Source organism: Eucalyptus grandis, chromosome 4, assembly GCF_016545825.1.
Source record: "Eucalyptus grandis isolate ANBG69807.140 chromosome 4, ASM1654582v1, whole genome shotgun sequence".
NCBI classification, from domain to species: domain Eukaryota; kingdom Viridiplantae; phylum Streptophyta; class Magnoliopsida; order Myrtales; family Myrtaceae; genus Eucalyptus; species Eucalyptus grandis.
Window position 1 is genome coordinate 35016106 of NC_052615.1, and position 26891 is coordinate 35042996.

The 26891-nt window shown below is 39.8% G+C and overlaps 2 protein-coding genes across 2 annotated transcripts; one reads left to right on the top strand and one right to left on the bottom strand.

The window, feature by feature from the left end:
• Positions 1-11190: 11190 nt before the first annotated feature.
• On the bottom strand, positions 11191-13688 carry LOC104442073 ((+)-neomenthol dehydrogenase). The gene is made up of 5 exons (XM_010055368.3): positions 13514-13688; positions 13162-13408; positions 13003-13071; positions 12318-12494; positions 11191-11718 (listed from the first exon to the last, which is right to left on the bottom strand). Exons 1-5 carry the CDS (start codon positions 13531-13533, stop codon positions 11341-11343), a joined length of 891 nt encoding a protein of 296 aa, XP_010053670.2. The 5' UTR covers positions 13534-13688; the 3' UTR covers positions 11191-11340.
• A 3598-nt stretch (positions 13689-17286) lies between these two features.
• On the top strand, positions 17287-19069 carry LOC104442074 ((+)-neomenthol dehydrogenase). The gene is made up of 5 exons (XM_010055369.3): positions 17287-17387; positions 17490-17742; positions 17866-17946; positions 18192-18368; positions 18504-19069. Exons 1-5 carry the CDS (start codon positions 17353-17355, stop codon positions 18915-18917), a joined length of 960 nt encoding a protein of 319 aa, XP_010053671.2. The 5' UTR covers positions 17287-17352; the 3' UTR covers positions 18918-19069.
• Positions 19070-26891: the final 7822 nt, after the last annotated feature.

A 26891-nucleotide genomic window follows, 5' to 3' on the forward strand; every position in this document is an offset into this window, starting at 1 on the left:
AAGAGATCTTACAAAGGATGAAGTAGTTGAGCTAGTTTTCTGTAGAAGTGAAGATCAAGTGGCTAATATATTCACCAAGCCCCTAAAGTTGTCCATGTTTCAGAAGTTGAGAAAGCTCATTGGTGTTCGTTTGTTGGATATTCCAAATTGAGAAATGGTCCTTTAAACTGATTGTTTGGAACATTAGTTTAAGGGAGGGAATGTTGAACGAGTCTATGTTTCTGGTTTGTTTTTTATGTGTTAATAGTCTATTAAGCACTTTTATTATGTGGATTGGTTGCTGTACGTGTGAAGTTAGTGGGGTGTGGTGGTTAACAGACCAGGGCCGGCTTAGACAACGAACGAGGCGGAGGCGGCGGCGGTGAGCTTGAGGTCAGGCTCGAGGTTGAGGTCGGAGAAGGGAACATAGGGCATGCGGAGGAGGGAGAGGGAAAGAGGAAGACCGTGAACCGAGGGAAAAAAGAAGAAAAAATAAAGGGAAAAAGAAGAAAAATAAAGGGAAATGTAGGGCCCAAGCGACAAAAGGGTTCGACATTCTTGCAGCGAGGTGGGGCTCGGTCGATACGTGTCCTCCCGAAGGACGTGGGATTTTGATATTGCTGGAATTCCCCGCCTAGACAATATTTTGACACGTTGGAAGCCCGCCATCGAACAAGAAAAGCGGAGAAAATATTCAGGGTTGCCGATCAACGCGTCACCGTCCTATGTGGTGCGTGCAAGTCTAGATGGCTCTACTAACAGGTCGACGCGTGTCCTTGGATTTAGATCAATCGGACAGAGGCCCATAACTTGCCAAGGCTAAGAGAGATGGTGCGGCTATGTAAACGTCGCTAGGGTTCTCAAAAATCGGCACGATGAGGGTCCAAAGGCGATGGCGGAGGTGAAGGGGGCTCGGGATCTAGCAACTGTGACCGAGCGAGGCTCTTGGGGGAGGCGACGTGCCATAGGCAAATCTAAGCAACAACAGCGACCAGCGGTGGCTTTGGGGGAGGCGGAGGCAGAGGTAGAGGCAGAGACGGAGGCGGATGCGAAGGGGCATGCCGGAGAAAATAGAGAGAAGGCGTCGTCATTTCTCTTCTCGATGAAGGATAAGGCCAAGAAAGGCTTGACAATTGAATTGAGGAGAGAGTCTTAAGCGGCAAATTAAATTCGAGTATTAAGTATTGGGTCTTCTTTGACATTTTTAATCGGCTCACAGAAGAGAGAGGAAAAAATAAGCCTCACCCTAGTGACTTTTTTATTTTCAAGTCAACGGACACATGTCCACATTTTAGTGAAGTCACCTAGATTTACGCGCGCCACGTAGGATGATGACGTGGCAGTTGCGAACCAATGAATATTTTCTTAGAAAAGCGAGATAAGGCAGATAAAAAAAAAAGAAAAAAAAAGGGAAACGTTGAAAAAGTCAACAAAAGAAAAGGAAAGGGGAACGGTGGTATGCTTGAGCTCTTTTATGAGGCGGAGAGCGAGTGAGCATGCACGCACGAATAGAAGGTAAGGAAAAGATGGGGGAAAGAAGAAAAAGAAGGAAAAAAGAAGAAAAAGTGAGGGATTTTGCATGTGCTTGTCACGGATACACTACTAAGTCGGATCAATCATGTATCATATTGCTTAGTAAGTACTTGTGCCCCTTATTTGTCTAATCAGGGTGATTTTGGATTTAGGATTCAAATTCTGTAATATCTCGGATTTCCACTGTACACATATTGTTTGCTTTGGACACTAAGTCCTTACGGTTTTGTTCCTCTCGAGGTAGCCCATACTATCCCAAGAAAACGCGTATGTACAGTTAGAGGGATCAAAGTCTAATAAACTAGCTCAAAACTCCCTCCATATGCAATGTGGGATAAGAGAGGGACCCATTCCTTGCGCACGTCTGGGGATTGAGGCGTGGATGCACTACCATCCCTCCTCCCCGTGCACTGCCACTCGGGCCGTCACACTCTTCTTGCCCGCGTATTGCCGAGGCAATCTCAGTCTGTCCTTTTGTACTACCCCGGGTCTAGGTCGTCACACTACCATTCCTACAAAAATACGTGGCTCAACAACTCCAAAATGGGATTTCGCCGCTCGATTTTTCAAAAATTCCGAATTTGAACCATAAACCCATAAATTACTTCAATTGGACGAACGAGGGGCCTAATCTCTTACCGGGTGCTACGTTATGGAGTCAAGTCGACTTGGCAAGGCATCCGTGGCGTGCACGTGCCAAAACCCCTTTCTTTTCTTCTTCTTCTTCTTCTTCTTTTCTTTCTTTTCTTTTTGGTCGAGGGACCCCTCAGCTTCTATTTAACCGACCCCTCTCCCCTCTCCTTTTGCTTATTGACTTTTCAACTTCTTTTTTTTTCTTTTTCTTCTTTTGGGGCCCACTAACCTAATATTACATTCTATTCTACCCTCCTTAAAAAAAAATTTGTTCTCGAAATTTACATGTACTTCAATCATGAAACAAGTGAGAATATTTGTGTCTTGCCTCCTCCTTGAATTCCCAAGTAGCCTTTCTCTCGGTGTGGTTTTGCCATTGTATTTTCACATAAGAAATAGTTCGTCGCTGCGACACCTGATCCTTCTTATCGACAATGCGAATAGTCTACTCCTCATATGTCAAGTTCTTCCGTAATCTCAATGGAGTAAAGTCTAGCACATGTTCAGGATTTGGCACATATTTCTGTAACAAAGAGACATGGAATACATTATGGACACTTGATAGTGCCGATGGCAAAACCAATTTATAAGCGATTTCACCAATTTTCTTTAAGATCAAGAATAGTTCCACGTACCTTAGACTTAACTTCCCTCGTGTGTCAAATCTCATTACACCCTTTGTAGGAGAAACTTTTAATAACACGTGATCCCCCACATTAAATTCAAACTTTCGTCTTTTCAGATCCGCATAATTTTTCTGACGACTTTGAGCCATTTTGAGACGTTCCCGAATTAACCTAACTTTTTCTTCTGACTATTGAATGAACTTAGGGCCAGTTAGTCTTTTCTCACCAACGTTGTCCCAAGAAATAGGATTGCTGCATTTTTAGCCATATAAAGCTTCAAAGGGTGCCATCTTAATGCTGGAGTGATAACTATTGTTATAAGAAAATTCTGCCAAATATAGATGTTCATTCCAAGAACTGCCAAAGTCAATGATGCATGATCTCAACATATCCTCTAATGTCTGGATCGTTCTCTCTGACTGTCTATTTGTTTGTGGATGAAAAGCTGTACTCAAGTTGAGTTTAGTGCCCAAAGCTCATTGCAAACTCTTCCAAAAGTTAGACATGAACCTAGGATCCCTATCAGAAACAATGCTTATAGGAACTCCATGAAGCTTTAGTATCTCATTAACATATTGCTTTGCCATATCTTCCATTGAAAGACCAAATCGATATGGCAAAAAGTGAGCGGACTTAGTCAATCGATCAACAATCACCCAAATAGCATTCCTATCACTTGGTGTCCTCGGTAGACCAACTACAAAGTCCATGGCAATATGCTCCCACTTCCATTTAGGTATCTCTAGAGGTTGCAACTGTCCACCTGGTTTCTGATGCTCAATTTTCACTTGCTGACAAACTAAACATTGATTGACAAATTTTATAATATCATTTTTCATGTTGATCCACCAAAAGTTTTTTCTCAAGTCTCTATACATTTTAATGTTTCCTGGATGAATTGAAAATCTAATACTGTGAGCTTCTTACAGGATCTCCTTTTTCAGCTTCGAGTCCTTAGGAACACATAGTCGACCACGAAACCTCAAGGATCCATCTATGTGTAAACTAAAATTCGCTTGTCTTCCAACTTCCACACCTTCTCTAATTTTTTGTAATTGTGGATCTTCATTTTGTTTAGCCTTAATTCTGTCAATCAACATAGGTTGTACTTGAAGATTATCTAATTGAGCATCAAGTTGCTGCACCAACACCTCCAAGTCTAACTTCCTCATATCTTCAAGAATGGGTTTTTGAGAAGTGAGCAAAGCTGCCATATTTCCAAAGGATTTACGACTCAAAGCATCCGCTACCACATTAGCCTTACCCGGATGGTAATTAATGGATAAGTCATAATCCTTCAAAAGTTCTAGCCATCTTCTTTGCCTCATGTTCAATTCTTTCTGAGTAAAGATATACTTCAGACTCTTGTGATCGGTAAAGACTTCACATTTTTCACCATACAAATAGTGCCACTATATTTTCAAGGCAAACACAACTGCCGTTAACTCCAAATCATGAGTGGGGTAGTTCTTCTCATGTAATTTCAATTGTCTAAAAGCATAGGCAACAACTTTGCTATCTTGCATAAGAACACAACCCAAACCTTCTTTGGATGCGTCGCAGTAGATTACGAAGCCACCACTTCCAGAAGGTAAAGTTAGAATAGGAGCCGACACCGACCGTTTCTTCAACTCTTGAAAATTGCGTTCACATTGGTTTGACCATTCAAATTTAAATTTCTTCTGAGTTAAACGGGTAGGTGGACCAGCAATCTTTGAGAATCCCTCTACAAATCGCCTATAGTAGCTGGCTAGCTTAAGAAAACTTCTCATTTTTGTAACATTAGTTGGACGATCCCACTTAACAACTGCTTCAACCATCATTCGAGATCACATGACCCAAGAATTCTATATGATCAAGCTAGAAATCACCACTTACTAAATTTGACATACAACTTCTTTTCATGCAAAGTCTGCAAGACAAATCTCAAGTGTTGTTCGTGTTCCTCTAAACTCTTCGAATACACTAGGATGTCATCAATGAACACCACAATAAATTTGTCTAGATATTCCCTAAACACTATGTTCATCAAGTCCATGAAGGCAGCAGGTGCATTTGTTAATCTAAAAGGCATGACGAGAAATTCATAAAGGCCATATCTTGTTCTGAAAGCGGTTTTAGGCACATCATCTATTTTTATTTTCAACTGATGATACCCAGAATGAATGTCGATCTTGGAAAATACCTAAGCTCTCTGAAGTTGATCAAATAAATCCTCAATCTGGGGCAAATGATATTTGTTTTTGACCGTTACCTTGTTAAGCTCTTGATAATCTATGCCGCATACTACCATCCTTCTTTTTTCACAAATAGAATAGGAGCTCCCCAAGACAAAACACTAGGTCTGATGAAACCCTTATCCAAAAGCTCTTGCAGCTGCATTTTCAATTCTTTCAATTCAATGGGTGCCATCCAATATGGTGCCTTAGAGATTGGTGCTGTACCGGGCATCAATTCAATACAAAACTCAATTTCTCTAATAAGAGGCAAGCTTGGTAAATCCTCAGAAAACACACTTGGAAACTCTCTAACGACAAGAATATCTTCCAACTTTACAACCTTAGTTGTGTTTTTTACACAAGCTAAATAACCACAACAATCCTTTCTCAAAAGTTTCATCGCCTGCAAAGCCGAGATCAACCTTGGAGAAGTGTTTTGACAACTTCTCAAAAAAGAGAATTCGGGTTGATTCAAAGTCTAAATATCACTTTTTTGAAAAACAATCAACAATAGCACGATAGGTAGATAACCATTCCATCCCTATAACAACATCGAAATCTCGAATATTTAATTCCACTAGATCCATAGGCATTTCAACATTATTAATCTGAATCACACATCTTTTGAACACATGATGACCAACTAAGAAATCACCAGTAGGAGTATCAACACACAATTCATATTCAAGAGGGTCAGGCAACACATCAAGCTTATTTGCAAATTCAGTTGAAATGAAGGAATGCATAGCGCTAGGATCAAATAGCGCATAAGCACATTGCGAGGCAATAGAAATATTACCCGCGACAATTGTGTTAGATGTTGCCGCATCCTCCTTCGTCATCGCAAAAACTTTCCCACTTGTACTTTGTCTTTGTTGGTTTTCTTGGGGCCTACCAACCAAATAGGTATTCCTTCGCATGGAACAATGGTGTGGTAGGTGCCTTTGTCGCCCGCATAGATAACATGATCTATTGTCAATAGAAGGATTCCTTTGTGTAGGACAATCTTGCCACATGTGTCCCGCTTTCCCATATGAGAAGCATACTCCAGTTTTCCGATGACACTCACCGCGATGATAACTTCCACATGTATTACAGGGGCCCCGGTTACTCGGATTTCTGAATTGTCCTGGTCGGCTGAAACCTCTTTGTCTTCCACTACCATTAGTATGGCTACCTTGTACATTTGTGGGCTTAAACCTTTTGGGTTGAGGCACTCCTTGTGTGCCATGTTTCAGAATGCTTTGTTTCACCTTGATTGCTCGTTCTAGCACATCCTTATAAGTTGTTAATACGAAAGGTGCAAGTGCGGAATTAATTTCAGGTTGAAGCCCTCCTAGGAAATGGTCGGCCTTATCTTCCTCATTTGCTACCAAGTGCTCCACAAATCTACTCAACTGATTAAAGTGGACTGAATACTCAAAAACCGTGGAGTCACCCTGAGATATACATACAAAGTCACTCTTCATCTTTGCCTAGAATGACTTTGGGAAGAATTGAGCATTGAATGCCTTTTTAAAGTTCTCCCAGGATATAACAACATCCATACCTCCAAGACTTGGCTTCATTCCATCCCACCAAAACTCTGCTGCACCTTTCAGGTATTAGGTGGCAAATTTAACTTTCCGATCCTCGGGAACCTCTTCAACTTCAAAGATTCCATCAATCTTTTTAATCCAACGCTCAGCCACAAGAGGATTAGCTTTCCCATCAAAAGTGGGTGGATTTGCCTTTCTAAAATGGGCAAAAGTGCTTGAGCCAGTCGCTCCATCTCCAGTTAATTCTTTTGCTTGATGATACCAATGGATCATTGCTTATTCAAATTTAGTTGAACGGGTTGGCTCTTGATCCTCTTCTCTAACTTCACGCAAGTCAGGACTCCTATTATAGCGGTCCTCAAGTCTCCTTCTCAAAGACGCACATCGAGAAGCTTGAGGCATGTCTCTACCATCAAGGGTAGCAACTCGTTTGCCTTTGCTGCTTCTACGAAGTGAGGCAAGTGTCTTAGAGTTGGTACTCATGATCACCTGAATCCAAGAATGAAACTACACCTTAGAATCTAAAAGACTAACATAAAAATAAAATCTATCACACAACCTCACAACGTCCTATAATTACATCCAAAAAGATCAAAACTTAGGCTATGATGTCACTTGTAACATCCTGGGTCTCTACTGTATACATATTGTCCGCTTTGGACACTAATTCTTTACGGTTTTGTTTCTCTCGAGGTAGCCCATACTACCCTAAGAAAACGCGTATGTACAATTAGAGGGACCCAAATTTTATAAGTTAGCCCAAGACTCCCTCCCTAGGCGATGTGAGATAAGAGATGGACCCCTTCCTTGTGCACGTCTAGGGACCGAGGTGCGGACGCACCACCATCCCTTCTCCTCGCGTACTGTCGCTCGGGCCGTCACACTGTCCTCGCTCGCGTACTGTCGAGGCGATCTTAGTCCGTCCCTCCGTACTGCCCCAAAAAGAACAAAACCGTGAGGACTTAGTGTCTAAAGCGGATAATATGTGTACAGTCGAGACCTAGGGTGTTACAAGTGGTATCAGAGTCAACTCCTGACCGCATGTGGGGCCACATTGAGGGCGTTGTGCTTCTGAGGGGTGGAGAGTGTGATGACTCAAACCGGGGCAGTACGGAGGGACGGATTAAGATCGCCTTGGCAGTACGCGGGCGAGGAGAGTGTGACAGCTTGAGTGGTGGTGCGCGGGGAGGAGAGATGGCGGTGCGTCCATGCCTCGGTCCCCGGACGTGCGTAAGGAAGGGGACCTCCTCTTGTCCCACATCGCTTAGGGAGGGAGTTTTGGGCTAATTTATAAGACTTGGGTCCCTCTAATTATACATACATGTTTTTTTGGATAGTATGTGCTACCTCGAGAGGAACAAAATTGTGAGCACTTATTGTCCAAAGCGGACAATATATGTATAGTGGAGACCTGAGATGTTACAAATTTGAAGTTCATTAAAAATCAAGCCACAAAATCCGATCTTTGAGTTGTAGAGTTTCTGGATTTCATGGAAATTGTGTTTATATATAATTTATATAATTTCGTTGAGAATTGAGTGATAATTTTAAATTTGAAATTCTAGGGTTTATATATGAAAAAGTTCTAGAACTTTCAAATTACTTGCAATTGATTGATGTTCATTGTAGATTGTTGCATATGTATTGTTATATATATTTTAGCATCCTTTTGCTCCATTAAGGTGAGTTTTTAGTGCTTAAATTTAAGAAAACTGAATTTTCGGCCATGGGAGGCTTGGATCCGAAATTTTGAAGCTTGAATATGAAGATTTTTTTGTTTGTTCTTCGTTTAATTCATTCTAGTCCATTATATTGATGTTATATGCAAGTCCCATGGAGAAATTTCATCAAAAATGAAGTTAATTTGTGTTTTTGGAGCTTTGGGTCGAAACCGGGTTGTGTGACCTGATTTGCAGGAAATTCGGGACCCGACTGGAGGTTGAAGGAGACCTCTAGTTAGGCCTGTGCCTATTTTCTTTTAAATTCTAATTTTGGGCGTGGGCCCAAAATCTTAGGCCATTAAAATAAAACAGCCCATATCGTGGGCCTTTTTAAAACAGCCCACTTTCATGTGCTTAGCCCATATTTATTTGTATTTGTTTTAAATCCATGGGCTATTCTTAATTCGTGGCCCGGCCGTTTCAATGGGCTTGCATGCGGGCCGGGCACTGGTCAGGGCCCGCGGGTGGGTCTGAAATATTAAAATAATACCAAAATAATTTAAAAAAAATTTTAAAAAATTTGTGGCAAAAATTGTTGCTTGATAAATGCAATATGATCTTTGGAAGCGTATGTTGTAAAGTGCTTCATATTATTTGATGAATTTTGGGCATAAACTTATGGAGTTTCCTATTGATAAAAATTAGTATATACAATTACTTGTTCAAAGGAGGTTATTGTGTATATTAATTTAGAAAATAACATGAATATTAATTCCCATATTTGAAAGATGAGGATATATAATTGAAAAATATTTATCTGCCCAAAGGGGATAAATATTTAGAAATTTATATGTAATTTTCCTCTATATTGATATTATGGAGATGTACGATTTAAATGATTTGTTTGCCCAAAAGGGATGGATCATTGACAATTATATGTAATTCTTCTTGTTGTTACTTTATAAATTGTGGAAAATAATGGTGCATTATACACTCTGCCAAAGGGGAGTTTATAATGTATTGATTATTTTTGTTGGATTGTTTATTGCCCATAATTTATCTTATTGCATTATGTGTGATAAACAATTACCTCGTTGTAAAGAACACTGATGCCATGGTTGAAATATTAATTGGATCAAATATTATACTTTTAAAGACTTGATAAAAAAAGTAAACATTGTGATCGAGAATATCAAATTTGAGTCAATGTTGGCTAATCCTCTAACAAAAGGCTTACAACCCATTTTGTTTAAAAAACATATAAAGAATATGGGTGTTTTAGATTCTTTTGATTTCTTCTGCTAGTGGGAGCTATATAATTTGTATTTCTGGATATTATAGTTATATGCAAACTGATAATGCTTTCATGATGTCTATTAAATCATTTATTCTCAATGATTATTATTGTTGATTCTATTGTTATCTTTTCTCTTATTGACTGAGAAATTGAAGTATAAAACAACATCTTTAAACAAATTTTAGTTTAAAGATGACTGGATGTCACTGATTATGAGATCTCATGTATTTTTTTTTTTTTTTTTTTGTCGGATTATGAGATCTCATGTTGGATTGTGACATAATCGTGCAATTTCATGTTGTTTAGAAATTGCGTTAATGCAGTTTCGTATTGTTGAGAAATTGCATTAAGGACCGATAAGAAATAGTGTATATTTTGATCACATGTTGTCACTATTTCTTACTACACTGCTAGGCCCATGATCCATGCAAATATAATATTTGTTATATGTGATTATGGAAGGTCATGTGTTGTAGTATTTTCTTAACACATTAATCTCCATAGTTCAATACTGAGGTTATATAGGATTGAATTGGTTTTGAGATTTCGTTATTGGAATATTATTTTTTAAAGTTGTGGCCACATAAAACAAAATTTTCAGTTATTAACCCGATAGTGTCATTTTCAAAATGGGAGAATGTTGAAAATTTTCTATAATATTAATTAATTAATTTTCTATTTTAAATAATTGGGTTAATGGATATTCCAATATTTGTTAAACCATAGAGTGATCTTATTGAATTGGGTTTTGGCATCTATTAATAACGGGTTTAGTTAAGTATCAAAGTGTAGGCAATTGTGTTTAACTGAAACCCGTAATAGGAATGATTCGGTTGATACGCTATTAATTAGGATTTGCTAGGTCCCCTCTCTAAACTATAAAATGGTAGGTTATACCTATCAGTTGCTTGAATTCCATTGAAAGCTGCTATACTGAAATATGTCATAAAGAGAGGAAGACTTGTCATTCTGATAGATCTCTGATTATTATAGTGATTTGTTTTTTATTTAAGTGAAGTAATGGCTTAAACATGTATGTTTTATTCCGCTGTGCTTATTAATCTCAGTGTTTTACAGTTATATATGGATCCGATTCTTCTTAACTTCTTAATTGATTAATTACTTACGTGAATGATGTTCTACATAAAAGACATGAGAATTAGAAAAGGAAATAAAGTCCTCGGAACTAGAACTTTGACTCTTGAAACCTATGCCAAAATTAGGACTCATAAAATTAGGATTTTAAATTCATCCACCTACCTTGACTAGAAGATAACCATTTTGGAAGATCAACAAATCCAAGGAAATTACTCAGAGTAGCATCCGATTATTAGGTAGTCAATTACTAGTAAATTGACATTTAGGTAGTCAATCGACAACCATATTCTGGACAAGTATTATTGTGAGTCGACAACTAATAGATGGAATGGAGTCCATTGGTTCAAATTGTAGCCAAAACTGGCTTTTTGCTTCCAAACATAAGGATTGAGCCGGGTTATTTAACATGGCTTGAGTTGAGCTTGATTGATAGAGACCCATACTCGGGGTTATCTTGTGCAAGTCACTGGGGCTTGTTTTTCTCTCACCACAATTATGAGAGATGCAGGAAAATATCACAAATGAGGTATGCAATGACGCAGTTCCTGGGTAGAATTAATACACACTGTGAGAGAGAGAGAGAGAGAGAGAGAGAGAGGCCACTCGCAGTGCGAAAGGAAGTCTAGACCAAAAGAGTCGGATATGAAATATCAATCTGTTGAGGACGATGATCTACAGCTAGACCATTATTTAGTTCGTCACACGGCAGAGATAGCTGAGATAGACTTTCCATTCAGAAGGTAGACTAGACCAGTATCAAAATTCTGACTCTTCCTTCCTAACAAAGAAGCAACCAGAAGGACCACCATTTGGAAGAAGTGCCAGCTTCACTGGACTTTCAGCGCCTTCCTCAACCGACAGGATGCCCGTGTTGAAGTTGATGTCCGTTTTGACAAATCCAGGGCACACGCAATTGACGATGATACTCGGGTATTTCTTTGCGAGAATCCTAGTGTAAGCATTCATGGCCGCTTTCGAGATGCTGTAAGCGGGCATGAAGGCAGGCCAGCCTTTGGCTTCGGAGGAACCGTCCTTGAAGTCTGTGAGGAGAGCCTTCACGATCCCGTCCACTTTCTCTTCCGTGATGTCCTTGGGATCACTCAGAGTTTCCCTGGCCCATTCATTAGACACTCTCTGGAGAAAATATCACCAAAACTAACAAAATCTCAGCATAGATCACCCAGAACATATGTAAAGGAGCTTCATTCTGGGATTAGACAGCGCTACAAATGCAAAATAGAGTTGGAGGCTTGAATTTCAATGCACATTAGACAAATCCAGAAAAGAAGTAAACAAAAACCAAAACGAGAGAAGGGCATTTGGGTTACGGTCCGTTAATTATCCAGCAATACATTTCTTTTGCAACCTCATCCTAGAAGTAAGTTAATTCCACAAAATGGACTCTTTATCAAGGTGTAACCGTGTAAGCCACCTTCCGGGGAACACACTCTATAGTCGTCCTGAGAAAGGTTCATCTTTTACGATCAATGCTGAAACCATTTACAAAATTCAAGAGGATGAATTCTAAGAAACCACAACTAGAGAGAGCGTCAGCGGGGAAATGTTTTTGTCTATTAGGAATTTCTCTCATTCCAATAGGAAACGGACAAAATAGGGAGCACAGCTCGATATATCTACTCTGTGGGTTTCATCAACCACTGAAAATCTGTCCTATACACCCGATTAATCAAAGTTTAGATTTTGAGCTTCCTAGTCTATGACTCTGTGCTTACCTCAAGCTTCCCCATGCTGGATGAAACATTTACTATCCTCGGAGAATCAGATAGTTGGAGGAGGTCGATAAGAGCCCCCACCATTCGTTTGGCCCCATAGTAGTTTGTTTCCATACACGCCTCAGCTGCTTCATAAGGTTGGGTCATGATTTCGTTCCAATTGGTTTGGGCACCTTCCTGCATCAACAAGAAGAAAGCTCCTTATAATTCCTAATCAAGTAATATTGGAAGACTGACCACTTAAAAATTCATTTATCTTAGCTTTCAAAAAGTAGGTGAGTTTCCTTCTCTTAGTGTGCAGTCCTTTTATTCAACTGTGATTGTTTTACACCATCATGTTGCCTAAGGAGCTGCTCATGCTATACTTCCTCGCAGTTTGCACAGAATATAGTACCATCACTAATAAAACATTATATGATTTTCAGACTAGCCAGGTTCTTGAGAAACCAAGCATCATTTACCAGCGCCATGGTAGAAAAAAAGGCTGACTTTGGAAAAAATACTAGATGACTTATCCTAAAGTCAGTTCTGTTCTTTGCTTGATCCACCTAATGGATTAGGAGAGTGACACATTTAGAACTTCCAGTTCCAACGTTCATGTAAAGCAATTCTTTTCACCAGGAGCATGCAATCTTCTCATACTGAACCGTAACCAATGCTAGAAAATTAAGAAATTGAGACTTGCCTTGCCAAAACCAGAGGCCCTTAAAGCATCACCATCTATAATGACTCCTGGAACCCCAGCATTGTTCACCTGGACAAAATTTTCCCTTGTTTATTGCAGGTTTTGAGTATTGGGTTGGCAAAACTCAGGGTCAAATGATGATTGGAAATGCATATATACCAATATATCTAGCTTTCCGAATTGGGTCTTGATGAAATTTGCGAGGGCTAAAATGCTAGAGGGATTAGAGACATCAAGCTGATGAAAAATCAAGTAATCGGACAGACCCGAGTCTTTCAGCTTTTGAATTGCTTCAAGACCTCTTTTTTCATCTCTAGATGTTAATACCACCACAATCCCATTTGAAGCCAATTGCCTGCATATTTCAAATCCAATTCCTTTGTTTGCACCGGTAACGACTGCATATCTAAATATTGATAAAAAAGGATAAGAAAGTTCTTAGAGAACAATTCAAACAAACAAACTAATGGACTGATGGATGTATGGATGCATAAAACCCCTTAGAGAATACCTCTTTGTTGATTCTTCCATTGGTTCCTAACTGTAACGTGAAGTGCGTGAATTCTTGAAAAGCGAAAAGTAACCAGCTCTCGATCTTCTTTTAGATAAGAGAGGCAAGGTCATAGATATCTTTCCAAGAGATTTTTTTTTTTTTTTTTCCAAATGCAATTCTTTTGGACCACAAATCTTGGAACTGCTGGAAAAATATCACTAGTGATGTCCACGATGACGCGGTACCGGTATGCATTGAATACAGAAAGAAGCTAGAGAGAGAGAGAGAGAGAGAGAGAGAGAGAGTGGCCATTCCACGTACTAGGAAAGCTATTGATGGGGATGAAAATGACAAGGACACCATCCCTATTTTATTCGGGCATGAAATACATATAATATTTGTACAATACATATGCAATTTTACTGTAAAATAACTTATCTTTTCTTCTTTTGCCTATCAATATCTTAGGAAAAAAAATCATAAATCTGTTACACTTGTGTCAATTTAATCCTAAACATTTCAATTTCAATTTATTCCAAAACATTCTGTCAATTTGCCAATTCAATTCCATCATTTCTTAAACTTTGTGCATCAAGTCGACTGTTCATATCACTCCCTTTATGACGGAAATGATATTGCAAATCCAATTTGCTAGACTTTTAAGATGTTTAAGGAACTTACGCAACAGTTTTGTGGTGTAGTGATGTTTTGCCTCATCAAGCGAAGAACCTCTAGTTTGGTTTTTCCATTGTGCTTGCTTAAGCTCTTTAGTTGCGCGGAAATTTGTCCTAACTTTGTTGTGCCGATGTCTCTATTCTTGACATGAGAAGGCGAATTTAGGTTAGAATGAGTGAAGATTTTCTATTCTCGTGTTTCCTATGATGTCTCGACAAATCTTAGCTACCAATAAAAGTCTAATTTTCACAAACCAATGATTGAGACTTATTAAGGCATCAAAACGATCACTCTACAAAGCAAATGACCTATGTTCAACCTGCACTCGACATGCCATCTGTCACAATATATACAATGGAAAAGAATATAAGTTTTTTCGACTGTATAGAGATGGATAGTAGATTCTGTTTAGTAAATTGGGTAGTATTAATCTTGCCAGTAGCTATAATTTAAGATAAAACCTCCCAACCAACCTTTTAGATAGGAGAAGAGGCCACTTTGATTAATATATGTATGTCATCCTAAGCTTTGGTTTTCTCCAACCAAGAAATTAAACGATAGCCGAATAATGTAGAACAATATGTAAATGCCTTTATGGAAACAATGGAGCGTCATAAGAGCGGGCGGTTTCACAAATCAAAGAGGATTGCGTGATTTTCAAGATTATAAATTGGTTACAATATTTGATTAACCTATTTCTCTTAATTTGTTATTAGATTTTAGATATTTTGGTTTATCAAAATCTTTTCCTTAATTTATTATTAGATTTCAGATTTTTGGTTTATCAATATATGTTGACGCCTAAAATTTCATTTTTATTAATTAGGTTTTACTTTTGTTTTATTTTATTTTTTATTCGGATGATAAATAAACGAAAAAACGAGAAAAACAGAAAAAACGGAAAAAGCCCCTCCTCTGGGCCTCCTCGGCCCATTTCCGCCTCAGCCCAGCCCCTTCTCCCTTGTCTTCTTCTTCCTGCTGTCGTCTTTCTCCAGACGGATAAGCAGCACGCGCCGGAGAAGAGGACGCGCGCGACGCCGGAGCAGAAGGGAGGAACAGCGACGCACATGGGGGAGCTGGCGACGCGCTAAAGGACGGGCAGGTGGTGGATAGGACGCCGGTTCGACCGACTGAGGCCGTTCGGCGCACAGGGACCGGCGGTCGAAGCTCCGTCGACCGACCGCCCCCTCGCCTATAAATAGGGCTCCCCCGACGACGGCAAAGGGCAGGCTGAGAACGATCGAAGGCTGCAAAGCTTCGTGCTTCCTACTGAGAGACTTCAGAAAGGGAGCCGAGGACGAGCAAGCCCAGATCCGAAGGCTTGCGGCCGGAGAGGGAGAAGTTCTGCCGGAGAGAGAGAGAGAGAAGCGGATTGAGGTCGCAGACCTCGGACGACCCACTGAGAGACTTCAGGGGGTCCGAGGGCTCGCGGCCGGAAATCTGAGGCGTTGCCGGAGGAGTGGATCGAGAGAGAGAGGGGGAGATCGAGCTCGGGGAAAGCGAAAGGGCGTCGAGCGCCGTGCGACGTTGTTGCCGTCTCTGCCGTGCACGGTTGCCGGTCTTGGCCAGGTAGCCTATCTCCGTCGTCATCACCGCTGTCACCGTCGTAGCCCTCTCCGTTGTCCCGTTCTCGTCACGCCGCCGCCGCTACCGTAGTCACCGTCGCCGCCGAAATGCCTAGGTTTCCGTCTCCGGCGCCGCAGATTCGCAAACCCTAGGGTTTGCGATTTTCCGGGTCGCGAAGCGGATCCGGACCCGGAAAATCGGGTAGGGTTCGCGATCCACGGGCGGTGGGAGTCGGGTCGGGTAGGGTTTCGCCGGAGGGAGCGGGTTGTCGAGCCGGGTTGTCGGGTCGGGCCGGGTGTCCCTAAACACCTGGCCACGACGCCGTTTCATTTAAAGTAAAAAAAAAAAAAAAATCTGAGTCGGGCCCGTGTTGCGGGCCCGTCCGCGTGCGGGTCGCCGGCCCGGGTCGGACCCGACCCGCGGATCCGACCCGGGGTCAGTTTTTTTAATAATATTTTTAAATAAATAATAAATAATAAATTTAAAAAAATCAAAAATAATTTATTTTCGAAAAAATATTAAAAAATGTTTTAATTTCTAGAAAATCGAAAAATATTTTAAAAATGTTGAAAAATGTTTTATTTTCTAAAAAATCGAGAAAAATCAAAAATAATTTATTTTCCAAAAATATTTTGAAAAATATTAAAAAATATTTTATTTTCCAAAAAAAAAAAATCAAAGATATTCCATATTTTCCAAAAAATGCCAAAAATCCAAAAATTCATGAAAAAGTCAAAAAAATTCAGAAAAAGCCAAAAAGACTTGTATTTTTTCCAAAAAATACCAAAAATCCAAAGAATCCATTTTATGTCCAAAAATTAGAAAAAAACTCAAAAATGTTTTTCCTCCCAAAAATGTATGGAAAATCCCTCGAACATCCAAAAAGCGCCGAGGTTTAAACAAGATTAGGTACCGAAAAGGCATTAGTGATTAACTAGTGTAATCAAGTCCCCCGATCTTAATTTCTCCAGTTGCGCAGAGTGAGTATTTCTCCCGATACTTCGCTTGGGTTTCTAATCAACCCACCTCAAATCGATTAGTGGCGACTCCATTTTAAAAATTGATTAAAAACTTGGACCATTAAGTCGCGAATTGGTAGATTTGGGAGAGTCCGAACATAACTAATTTCAACTGAGCCATTAGCCTCCTTAGGCGCTCGTACCTGATCGATGGGCGCCCCAAAAAAGAGGTCGTGACAATATATTTTTAATTTTATTATTAGATTTCAGTTATTTGGTTATTATCTAGCTGGCGACCTCCTTATAAATAGATGGTTAAGATATTGTAATCCACACTTCTTTATTCAAAATAAACACCATATTTTGGAATTCTTTCCCAGCATCGCTTTCTCTACATCACCGAAGCATCAACTTTTCTTGCTAACTAGAGGTATCCAATTTAGCTTTTTTCTGTCTTTATTTTCCATTTGAATGGAAAAACGAAGTTGACCGCGTGGGTTTAGACTAATCCATGGTTTGAACGGAATACTATTTTGTACGTATGCAGTCGTGACGGGGTCAAACAAGGGGATCGGGTTCGAGATAACAAGAGGTATCCAACTTGATTTATATATATGTCATCCTAAGCTCTGGTTTTCTCCTACCAAGAATTAAACGATGGCCGAAGCATCAACCTTTCTTGCTAACAAGAGGTATGTCTTCTTTCTCTCGTTCTGTTTTCCCTTTGAATGGACAAACGAAGTTAACTCTGTGGCTTTAGACTATTCCATGGTTTGAACGGAACTATTTTGCAGGTATGCAGTTGTGACGGGATCGAACAAGGGGATCGGGTTCGAGATATGCAGACAATTAGCTTCGACTGGAGTGACCGTGGTCTTCACCGCAAGAGATGAGAAGAGAGGGCTTCAGGCAGCTCGAGAACTCCAAAACAACGCCAGCCTTTCGGCCGGCGCCGTCGTCTTTCATCAGCTCGATGTGGCTGATCCTGCTAGTGTTTCTTCTCTTGTGGGTTTCGTCGCTACGCAGTTTGGAAAGCTTGATATCTTGGTAATCGAGCAAATTCCTTTTTCTATCCTCTTTTTTATTTTTTATTTTTGAAATCTTGTGGGAGGGCTTGCATTTTTCTCATCCCAAGGTCCAATGGGCTTTGGATAATTTGATCATTTTCAGGTAAATAATGCTGGAATCGGTGGATACATCATGGACCGTAATGCTATGTCCGAAGCTGTTGAACGTGCTGGTGGCGACTTTGTAAGTCGTGCGTCGGTCTAGTTTTTGTTTATATTAAACCAAAGAACTAGATGAGCTATCGTGAATCCTCGTATGTGATGGTTGATGAATCTCATAGGCCCCTAACGTTTGTGCTAATTAAGAGAGATGGCTACTTGGTGCTTTTCTTTGATTCATGGGTTTTTTGGTCATCTCTTGCAAATGTGTGCATTTTTCTAGCTTCTTTTTATCATCAAAGTGCATAAGTTTCGTTTCTCAAATTTCAGCCATTTGGCGAGGAAGAGTGGGAAAAGATATTAACCGAGGACTATGGAATGGCGGAAGAATGTGTGAAGACAAATTATTATGGTGCCAAGTCAGTGACTGAAGCACTCCTTCCGCTCCTCCACCTGTCTGATTCACCAAGAATCGTAAATGTCAGCTCCACCTTGGGGACCTTAGAGGTAAAACGAGAATGCTTTTTTTGAAAATTTTCTGCAAAACCTACTTAAAAGTTGTTTAATATGGTTCAAAATGATAGTAACAAATAACAATATATTCCTAGAATTTCTGTTCTAATCGCCTCTCTTCTGGTTTAGCTCATACCAGGAGAGTGGCCGAAGCAAGTATTAGGCGATGTTGAGACCCTCACAGAAGAGAGAGTGGACGAAGTCCTGGAGTCATTCTTGCAGGATTTCAAAGAAGGGGACTTCGGAAAGAGGGGTTGGCCAACCCATATCTCAGCATACAAGGTCTCGAAAGCAGCCTTGAACGCATACACAAGGATCATGGCCAAGAAGCTGCCATCTTTTTTGGTGAACAGCGTGTGCCCTGGCTTTGTCAATACCGACATCACCTGCAATACTGGACTCCGGACTCCTTCACATGGGGCCGAGAGTCCGGTTTGGCTGGCTCTGCTTCCTAAGGGTGGCCCAAGCGGCCTGTTCTTTGCCAGGAAGCAAGTTTCCAGTTTCTTGTCTATTTCTAACTCGCCTTCCATTGTCGAGGGATGATTTCATTTCCTTTCTCTGTTTTTCTTTGGGGTTCTTGTTTTGTCTTTGTAACAAGCACCTGTTTGAACACGTCTATGAGTGCTCCGAATATTTTTGATCTAGTAGCTTGTTGCGACACTTCCTTATCAAGATTGTGTCGTTCAGGTGATTCATATAAAAGAAAGAACTTCGCAAAATTGCTCTTAAGCTACAAATGGAGTATTTCGTTCTATGAAAGAAGAGAAGCTCGACACCTCATGTGGGGGTTTATTTTATTGAAGTTAACACAAATTAAGTACAGGCGACAAGCTACTAACCCATAACAAATAGGGATAAAGATAGAGGAGGTGCGAACACATCAAGTGCCAAAACTTAACATGAGTGTATACATAAGTGCTAAAACTTCTAAAAAATGTATAATTTAAGTATCAAAATTGGAGAATAAATGAACACTATAATACCAATTGTGATAATTTTTGGACAATTGGTTGACGAGACATTTTTTGGCGAAAATTTGAAATGATGTGGCACTTTTTTAAAAAAAAAATTATCCATGTGGCGTTGACATGGCTAGATAAGTCCAAAATGATGTTGGGAAATCAATGAGGGCCTCCATGCCCTAGTCGTTGTCATTGCCCCACTATCACTGAAGTGATGGTGGGGCGAGGGTTGGCTGGGGTTGTCTAGCCTTGCCCAAGCCAGCGGTGGCCCTTAGCTCGATTTAGGTGAGGATTGACAACCCCCGCCTGATTTGGGGAAGGGCTGCGACCCTTACCCCAAATCTGGGCAAGGACCACCATTGGCCCTCGCTTATGATTGGCTAGGGCTTAGCGACCCCCAACGACCCTTGTTGGTCCTTTCCGGTGATGGTGGTGCAGTGGTAGCGATGAGGGCCATAGAGACCCTTGTTGATTCTCTCTCTCTCTCTCTCTCTCTCTCTCATTTAATTTAATTACTATTTACATTAAAAATCAAATTTGGTAAAACGACGTTGCAAACTAGCTACCTTAGCACCACGTGGATTTTCAACAAGTCATGTAGATCGATTTTATTATTAAAATAATGCCACTTTAGATTTTTGATCAGCTTTGTCGGAGTTGGCAATTAAGTATAATTTTTTTTAAAAGTGGTATTTAAGTATACCTTTTGAAAGTTTTGGCATTTAAGTGTCTATTTGTGCTAAGTTTTGGTGCTTGCGGTATACTTTTGCCTCAAAAATTAATTTCGGGTAAATTTATCAGAAGTGAATAAGAGGCTTATGGGATTGAGAGGCATTGTTTGGGTAAATTCAAGTCCTTGCTCAACCTTGGATAGGCGGTGGAGACTACCAAGCTGTGATTTGGATTAGATCTCGATGAAACAGTACGTCCATGAGAAGTTTATTTCAAGTTTGTGGTATTTTGTGGTGAAAAAAATAGTTTGTAATAAATTTGTCACAGATATACCAGTTTGGGGCTTTTCAAGTATCAACCCTTTTAAATATTGGGAGTTGTAATTTCTTTTTTTAATTATTTTACTTTGCAGGTACTTAAACCTTCGAGTTGTCCAAGCCTTTTATTTAAGGTAAGTGAAACTTTAAGGGCTAAGTTTGATTGATTTACTTAGTACTTTTAACTTGGATGATTGATATTTGTTAACTTAGTTTGAATATATGCCTTAAGTGTGATCAAGCTTTGATGACAGTATGTTGAGATATTGCGTTTACTTGACTCAAATCGGTAAGTATTCTCATGAATAGGAAGTGTTGGTAGTCTTCCCAAAAGGCTCGGTTGTATTGGATGAGAAAAGTGTAAAACCTGGAATTTGGACTTGAAAATGATACTTAAGTGATTCTGATAAAGTGTTTGCTGACTAATCATTTATCGATTTTGATAAGTCACCGATTTTGATCAACTATCGATTCTCTGACTAGTTCACCGATTCTAACCATTCTGTAAATTTTGATCATCCAACCAACTAAGGAAGTCAATATTTTAGGCACTGTATGATAAGGTTTCTTTTCTTTGTTCTTTTATTTTTTTATTCCCTAGAGTAGAAAAAGAACATAAATCAATTTGGTAACGTTAGTTAATTTTTTTACTCCCCAAAATAGAAAGTGGTCGGGGAATAGATTTGTAACATAAACAAGAAGTATAAAAAAATAACTTCTTGCTTTCGGGAACAATATCTAGAAAAAAGTCATTTTTTTCATTCTTTTTGTTCCTCGCCGCTTACTGCCCCCCGCATAGTGTTGGCCTTCGGTCGTTGGTAGTGTCCGTTGCCACCTTCCGCCTCCCGTCCGTCGTCCATTGCCGCTCGCCGCCGTTGTTTGTTGTCGCCTCTTGGGTAGCGGTAATTGGTTCTTGGTTGGGTTCGGTTCCATCTACCAGATTGGGAGGACCGGTTTCATATTTTTGAGATAAAGGATTAGATCGGACGGTCTTGGGACCGAGAACCATATCAGACTTGTCCAATGGAATCGGTCTTTTGGCTAATTTTTTTTTTTTTAAATACCAAAGTTATTATTCTTTTAGGATTTATTACTATTTTTAAGAAACAAAAAAGAATTAGTCCGGTCTGTTGTTCGGTTCCCCCAACCGGAAACCGAACCTACAATCACAAGTTCCATTTTTATGGAATGGGAACTGGACTGATGTCCTTGGGAATTGAACCAAACCAGCTCGTTCGGTTTGGTTTAGTTCGAGTGGTTCCCGATTCGATTAGTCTAATATGCTCACCTATACTCTCAGTCGCTGTTTGCCACAGTTTCTGCTGTCCACCTTCCGTCACTTTTCGGCAACCGCCGGATGCCACTCGGCGACTAGCTAGAGGAGGAAGAAGAAGAGAGGAAAAAAAGAAAAAAAATTATTAAAAAATTAAAAGAAATTCTATGTCACATGACAACGTGTGAGTTGTACCAAGTACATTCATGTTTTTTTTTTCTCTATTCTAAGAATATAAATTTTGTATAATTACTAAATGCATTATTTTATTCAGAAATTGTTTTAGAGAATAAAAATAAAAATAACTATTTTCGAAATTATTTCGCCTAGCGAAGGTCGTCGGTTCTCGCCTCGGGTCGGCGAGGCTTAGATTTGGGTGAGCCTTGCTAGCCACAAGTGAGGGCCGGCGTTGCCTAGATCTAGGCGAGCCTCGTCCAGGCCTTGCCTAGGCCGGTGAGGGTTGCCCACCCTCCGCCACCGTCGGCCAGCGGCATGCCCAACAACCCATGACCCTACCTTTCTTTTCTTTCACGACCGTGCCTTTTTTCTTTTTTATTCCAATTTTATTTTTTTTAGAATTATTCCTAGCCACCCATTTGCCTTTTTTTTTCCAGTTTTTTTAGAATTATTTTATTTTTTTAGAAGTTTTTTTTACAATTTTTAAATAAGATTTAAAGAAAAAAGCAATTAAAAATTACCACATAAGATAAATAAATAAATTAAAAAAACTATTTTAGCATTTTCAATTAAACAAATTGACGGTGTTAACAAAATTGACTCAATTGTATTAGTTTGATAGGTTTTGTGACTCAATTACGCATTTGTGATAAGTTTTACGACCTGTGGTACACATATTCCTAAATTTGATAGTAGAATATGGATTGTTTATTTTTATCTCCAAGTTTCATGAATTATTGCAATGTAGTATAGTTGAATTTGTCAAATTAAAATAATGAATGATATTAACAAATATTAGATTAATATTTTTAATGTAAATTATTTCTAGACTTTTTTTATTATTTATTTATTTATATATAAATATATTTAATATATAACGAATCAGAATTTTCTAATTTTTAAAAATAACCATGTTGTGTCATATATGCCACGTGTCCATATTTACGTTACATAGTTGAGAGCTGCATATAAGATAGGAGGGCTTCCCCACTGGAAAATATTAGATAGGAGTCTAGCATGTGAAAATCCTAATCCACTCATCAGACTACAGGCGTTTGCCCCAGCTCCTTCACCGGCAAAGCCTCTGACATCCCAACCTCTCTCTTCCCTCACAAAGAAATTTTTTTTTATAAATATTTCTATTTTTTTGAATTTTTATTGATTTATATGTATTTTTTTTTTTGTTTTTGTCTTTTTTGTCCTCTTTCGTCTTCAACCTTGAGCTTGCTTCTTACCTGAACATGAACGCCTCCAGCGCCTGCAACTAGCTGAACCAAGGATCGCTCGGCGCCACGACTCCGGCCGCCCACCGCTAACCGCCGTCCTTCGCCGTCGTAGAAACATGACCACCTGTCGGCCATCTACTCGACTGGCATCGGCCACCGCCGTCTTTTTTCCTTTGTTTTTTCTTCTTCTTCCCTTTCACTCCGACGGGGACGACAATGTCTCCTTCCACCACCACCACGCCATCGCCGTCTCAGTCCACCACCTCGCCGCCGTTTCAGTCCTTTGTCGTCGAGCTTGAGCTCGAGCTCGGCCGGCGAACTTGAGCCTCGAATTTTGGATCTAAGGTTGAGCGAGCCCTAGAATTGTGATCTAGAGGTTAGCTCGACCTCGAATCTGAGTTGATTCGGGGTCGACCAGGGTCGGTTAGACAACGGACAAGGCCGATGCGGCAGTGTGGTTCGTTGACGCGGCGTAGGGCCTCGAGGCGGCAGCGCTGGAGGCCGGAGGAGGAGTGGGCGAAGATGGAGGCATGGATGAGGTGACGTGCCAGAGGCGGCGGCGGGTGTGAGGTCGGGCTTGAGGTTGAGGATGGAGAAGGGAACACGGGGCGGGCGGAGGAGAGAGAGAAAGAGGAAGACAGTGAAGAGAGGGAAGAAGAAGAAGAAGAAGAAGAAGAAAAATAAAGGAAAAAAAAAGAAGAAGGGAAATGTGGGGCCCAATGACAGAAGGGTCTCCATTCTTGCAGCAAGGTAGGGCCGAGCGACACGTGCCTGGGATGAGATTTCGACGCACTGGAATTTCACCATTAAACAGGAAAAGCTTCACAAGGTAAAAAAAAAATAAAAAGAGGAGGAAAGGACAAAGAAGGGAAAGAGAGAAAAAGAAGAAGTAAAGAGAGGGAAAAGTGAGGGATCTTGCATGTGCTTGCCACAGACGCCTTACCAAGTTGGATCAATGATATATTACAATGCTCAATAAGTATTTATGCCCATTGTTTTTTCAGTCGGGGTAATTGTATGATTTAGAATTTAGTGAAAATCAAGCTGTGAAATCTAACTTTTGAGTTGTATAGCTTCAGATTTCTTGGAAATGATGGTTTATGACGTTGTGGAGCCATAGAGTTTATCGAAAGTTGTTTTTGAGCAACGGTTTAATCTTGAGTTTTGTATAGGTAAGTTTTTAATGTAGGAGTATGGGGGTAATGACAACAATCAACCCGACGTTCTTCTCATGACTAATGCTTTGTAATTTGCTTCTTTTGGTGCATATATTATTATTTGGAAGAGGAAAGTTGAAGGTGAGATGCTTATGCATATTATTTAAACTTGTTAAATTTCTATTACTAAATGATGTGATCACATAACTATGCTTCTGTGCGTTTAGAAAGAATAATAAATAAATCAAGAAAAGATATCGTGCCGCGTGTGATGTCTTGGGGTATCAAATAGGGATTTTTTGGGGTTAGGGGGCGGGAATATCACATGTGATCTTGGAGTGCTTTTAGTAATCATTTTATTCCTAGGAACAATTTTTGCTTAGAATATTTTTTCTTGATTTTATTCATTGGGCAGGTTTTTAAGCATTTGAAGGTATTTGATAATTACACAAAAATTCTATTCCTGCAATAGACATACGTTCAGTCGGCAAGGTCCACCTCAACCCGCCAGACCTCAGCATCGGCTGTGCCGAGATTTGGCGACGGCTGGAGGAAGGAGGAGGAGAATGAAAAGAAAAATAAAAAGAAGATAAAAAATTAAAAAAAATAATATATTATTAAAATTTATTCACGTCGGCGCTTACCATGCCATGTCAGCTGATCTGTGCCTATTTAGCAAAATCCAACCAAAATTAGCTAAGAGAACTAAATGGCATCAAATCAAAAGGTTTAGAACTAAATTGGCACCGAATAAAATGTTTATGATTAAATTGGCACAATTACAAAATGTTTAGGTTTTTTCTGACACTTTTCCCAACCAAAACCGGAGGCCCTTGAAGCATCACCATCTATAATAGCTCCTGGAACCCCAGCATTGTTCACCTGGAAAAAAATTCCCTTGTTTATTGCAAGTTTTCAGTGTTGGATTGGCAAAAGTCAGGTCAAATGATAATTGGAAATGCATAAGTACCAATATATCTAGCTTTCTAAATTGCGTCTTGATGAAATTTGCAAGGGCTAAAATGCTAGAGGGATCAGAGACATCAAGTTGATAAAAAATTTGGTATTCAGATAGATCCTAGTCTTTTAGCTTTTGAATTGCTTCAAGACCTCTTTTTTCATCTCTAGATGTTAACACCACCACAATCCCATTTGAAGTTAACTACCTACATATTTCAAATCCAATTTCCTCCTTCGCTCCCGTAGCCACTGCATACCTAAATACTAGAAAAAGAAGGATAAGAAACTTTTTTTTTTTTTTATAGTAATCAAGGATCCACCTAAGACCCCTTCGGGATCACACCGCCCGCCAATGCCTGATGGCACCGTCAAACGTCGTCGCAAGCCACTCTTTGGTGTCAATACCTTGGGGGAGACTAACATAAGACCCCACCACTATGGCCCCCACTTAAGACGTGTATTGACAACGCAAGAGTTCGAACCCTCGACCTCATCGAAGAAGGAGAGAACAACTAACCAATGCAGTTGTCCACATCCCAAACATTGTCGGTTGGTCAGGATCGCCGGCCCCTGGCTAGGGCTCGGTGACCTCGGCCGACTCTCCCCCCACCGTCGCCAACCCTTTTTTGATGATGATGGGGGCGGTGACAGTGAGGGGTGATAGCGAGGGCTACCCTCGCCATTCTACAATCCCCTCCTTTTTTTTTTTTTTTCAAATTTAATTTTGAATTTAGTTTAATTAATATTTGCATTAAAATTCAAATAATAGGCAAAATGACATCATTTTGACTATTCTTTACTGACTTAGCGCTTTGGCGAGTCACGTAGGTGAGTTATATTTAAAAAAAAAATTGCCACATAGATTTCTAGCCAAGGTAGCTAGATTTAGCACTTACATGTCCCCATTTTTTAAAAAAAGTCACTTATGTGTACTTTTGTATTTTTATATTTAAGTATCAAAATGAAATGTTTTGCCTCATTATTTTTTTTTGACTCTTTTAGCTGTGATTCTTTACATGTTCTGGTGTGTCGCCGGCCACTTAGCGCTTTATAAAACCCCGAACCCTTATTAGAAAGAAAATATGCCCAAGGGTGGCCTAGTGAGTTATATTTATAAAAAAATTGCCACATAGATTTCTAGCCAAGGTAGCTAGATTTAGCACTTACATGTCCCCATTTTTTTTTTTTTTAAAAGTGTCACTTATGTGTACTTTTCATATTTTTTTATATTTAAGTATCATCCCATGCCAAGTTTTGGTACTTGCACTATACTTTTGCTAGAAATGTTTGCCTCATCAAGCGAAGAGCCTCTGGTTTGTTTTTTGCGTTGTGTGCTCTTAAGCTCTTTAGCTGCGAGGAAATTGTTCTTACTCTTGCCCTAACTTCGTTGTGCCGATGTTTATGCTCTCGACATGAGAAGGTGAATTTAGGTTAGAATGAGTGAAGATTTTCTATTCCATATCGTATTTCCAATTGATGTCTCGACAAATCTTTAAGGAATGATAAAAGTCTCATTTTCACAAATCAATGATTGAGACTCGTTAAGGCACCAAAACGATCACTCTACAACGCAAATGACCTATGTTCAACCCGCACTCGACATGCCATCTGTCTCAATATATTAAATGGAAAAGAATACTAGTTTTTACCGCTTAATAAGAGATGGATGGTATATTCTTTTTAGTAAATTAAGTAGTACTTATCTTGCCAGTATCTAAAATAAGATAAAACCTCCCAATCAACCTTTTAGATAAGACAAGAGGAACCTCCCAA

Excerpts from the sequence above, each read along its gene's own strand:
- LOC104442073 (XM_010055368.3), bottom strand. The coding sequence starts at position 13,533 with ATGGAAGAATCAACAAAGAG. Across the intron at positions 13,409-13,513 it reads ATGGAAGAATCAACAAAGAG|ATATGCAGTCGTTACCGGTG; the intron begins GTATTCTCTAAG and ends ATCAATATTTAG. Across the intron at positions 11,719-12,317 it reads CCAGCATGGGGAAGCTTGAG|AGAGTGTCTAATGAATGGGC; the intron begins GTAAGCACAGAG and ends TATTTTCTCCAG.
- LOC104442074 (XM_010055369.3), top strand. The coding sequence starts at position 17,353 with ATGGCCGAAGCATCAACCTTTCTTGCTAACAAGAG. Across the intron at positions 17,388-17,489 it reads ACCTTTCTTGCTAACAAGAG|GTATGCAGTTGTGACGGGAT; the intron begins GTATGTCTTCTT and ends ACTATTTTGCAG. Across the intron at positions 17,743-17,865 it reads TTGGAAAGCTTGATATCTTG|GTAAATAATGCTGGAATCGG; the intron begins GTAATCGAGCAA and ends GATCATTTTCAG.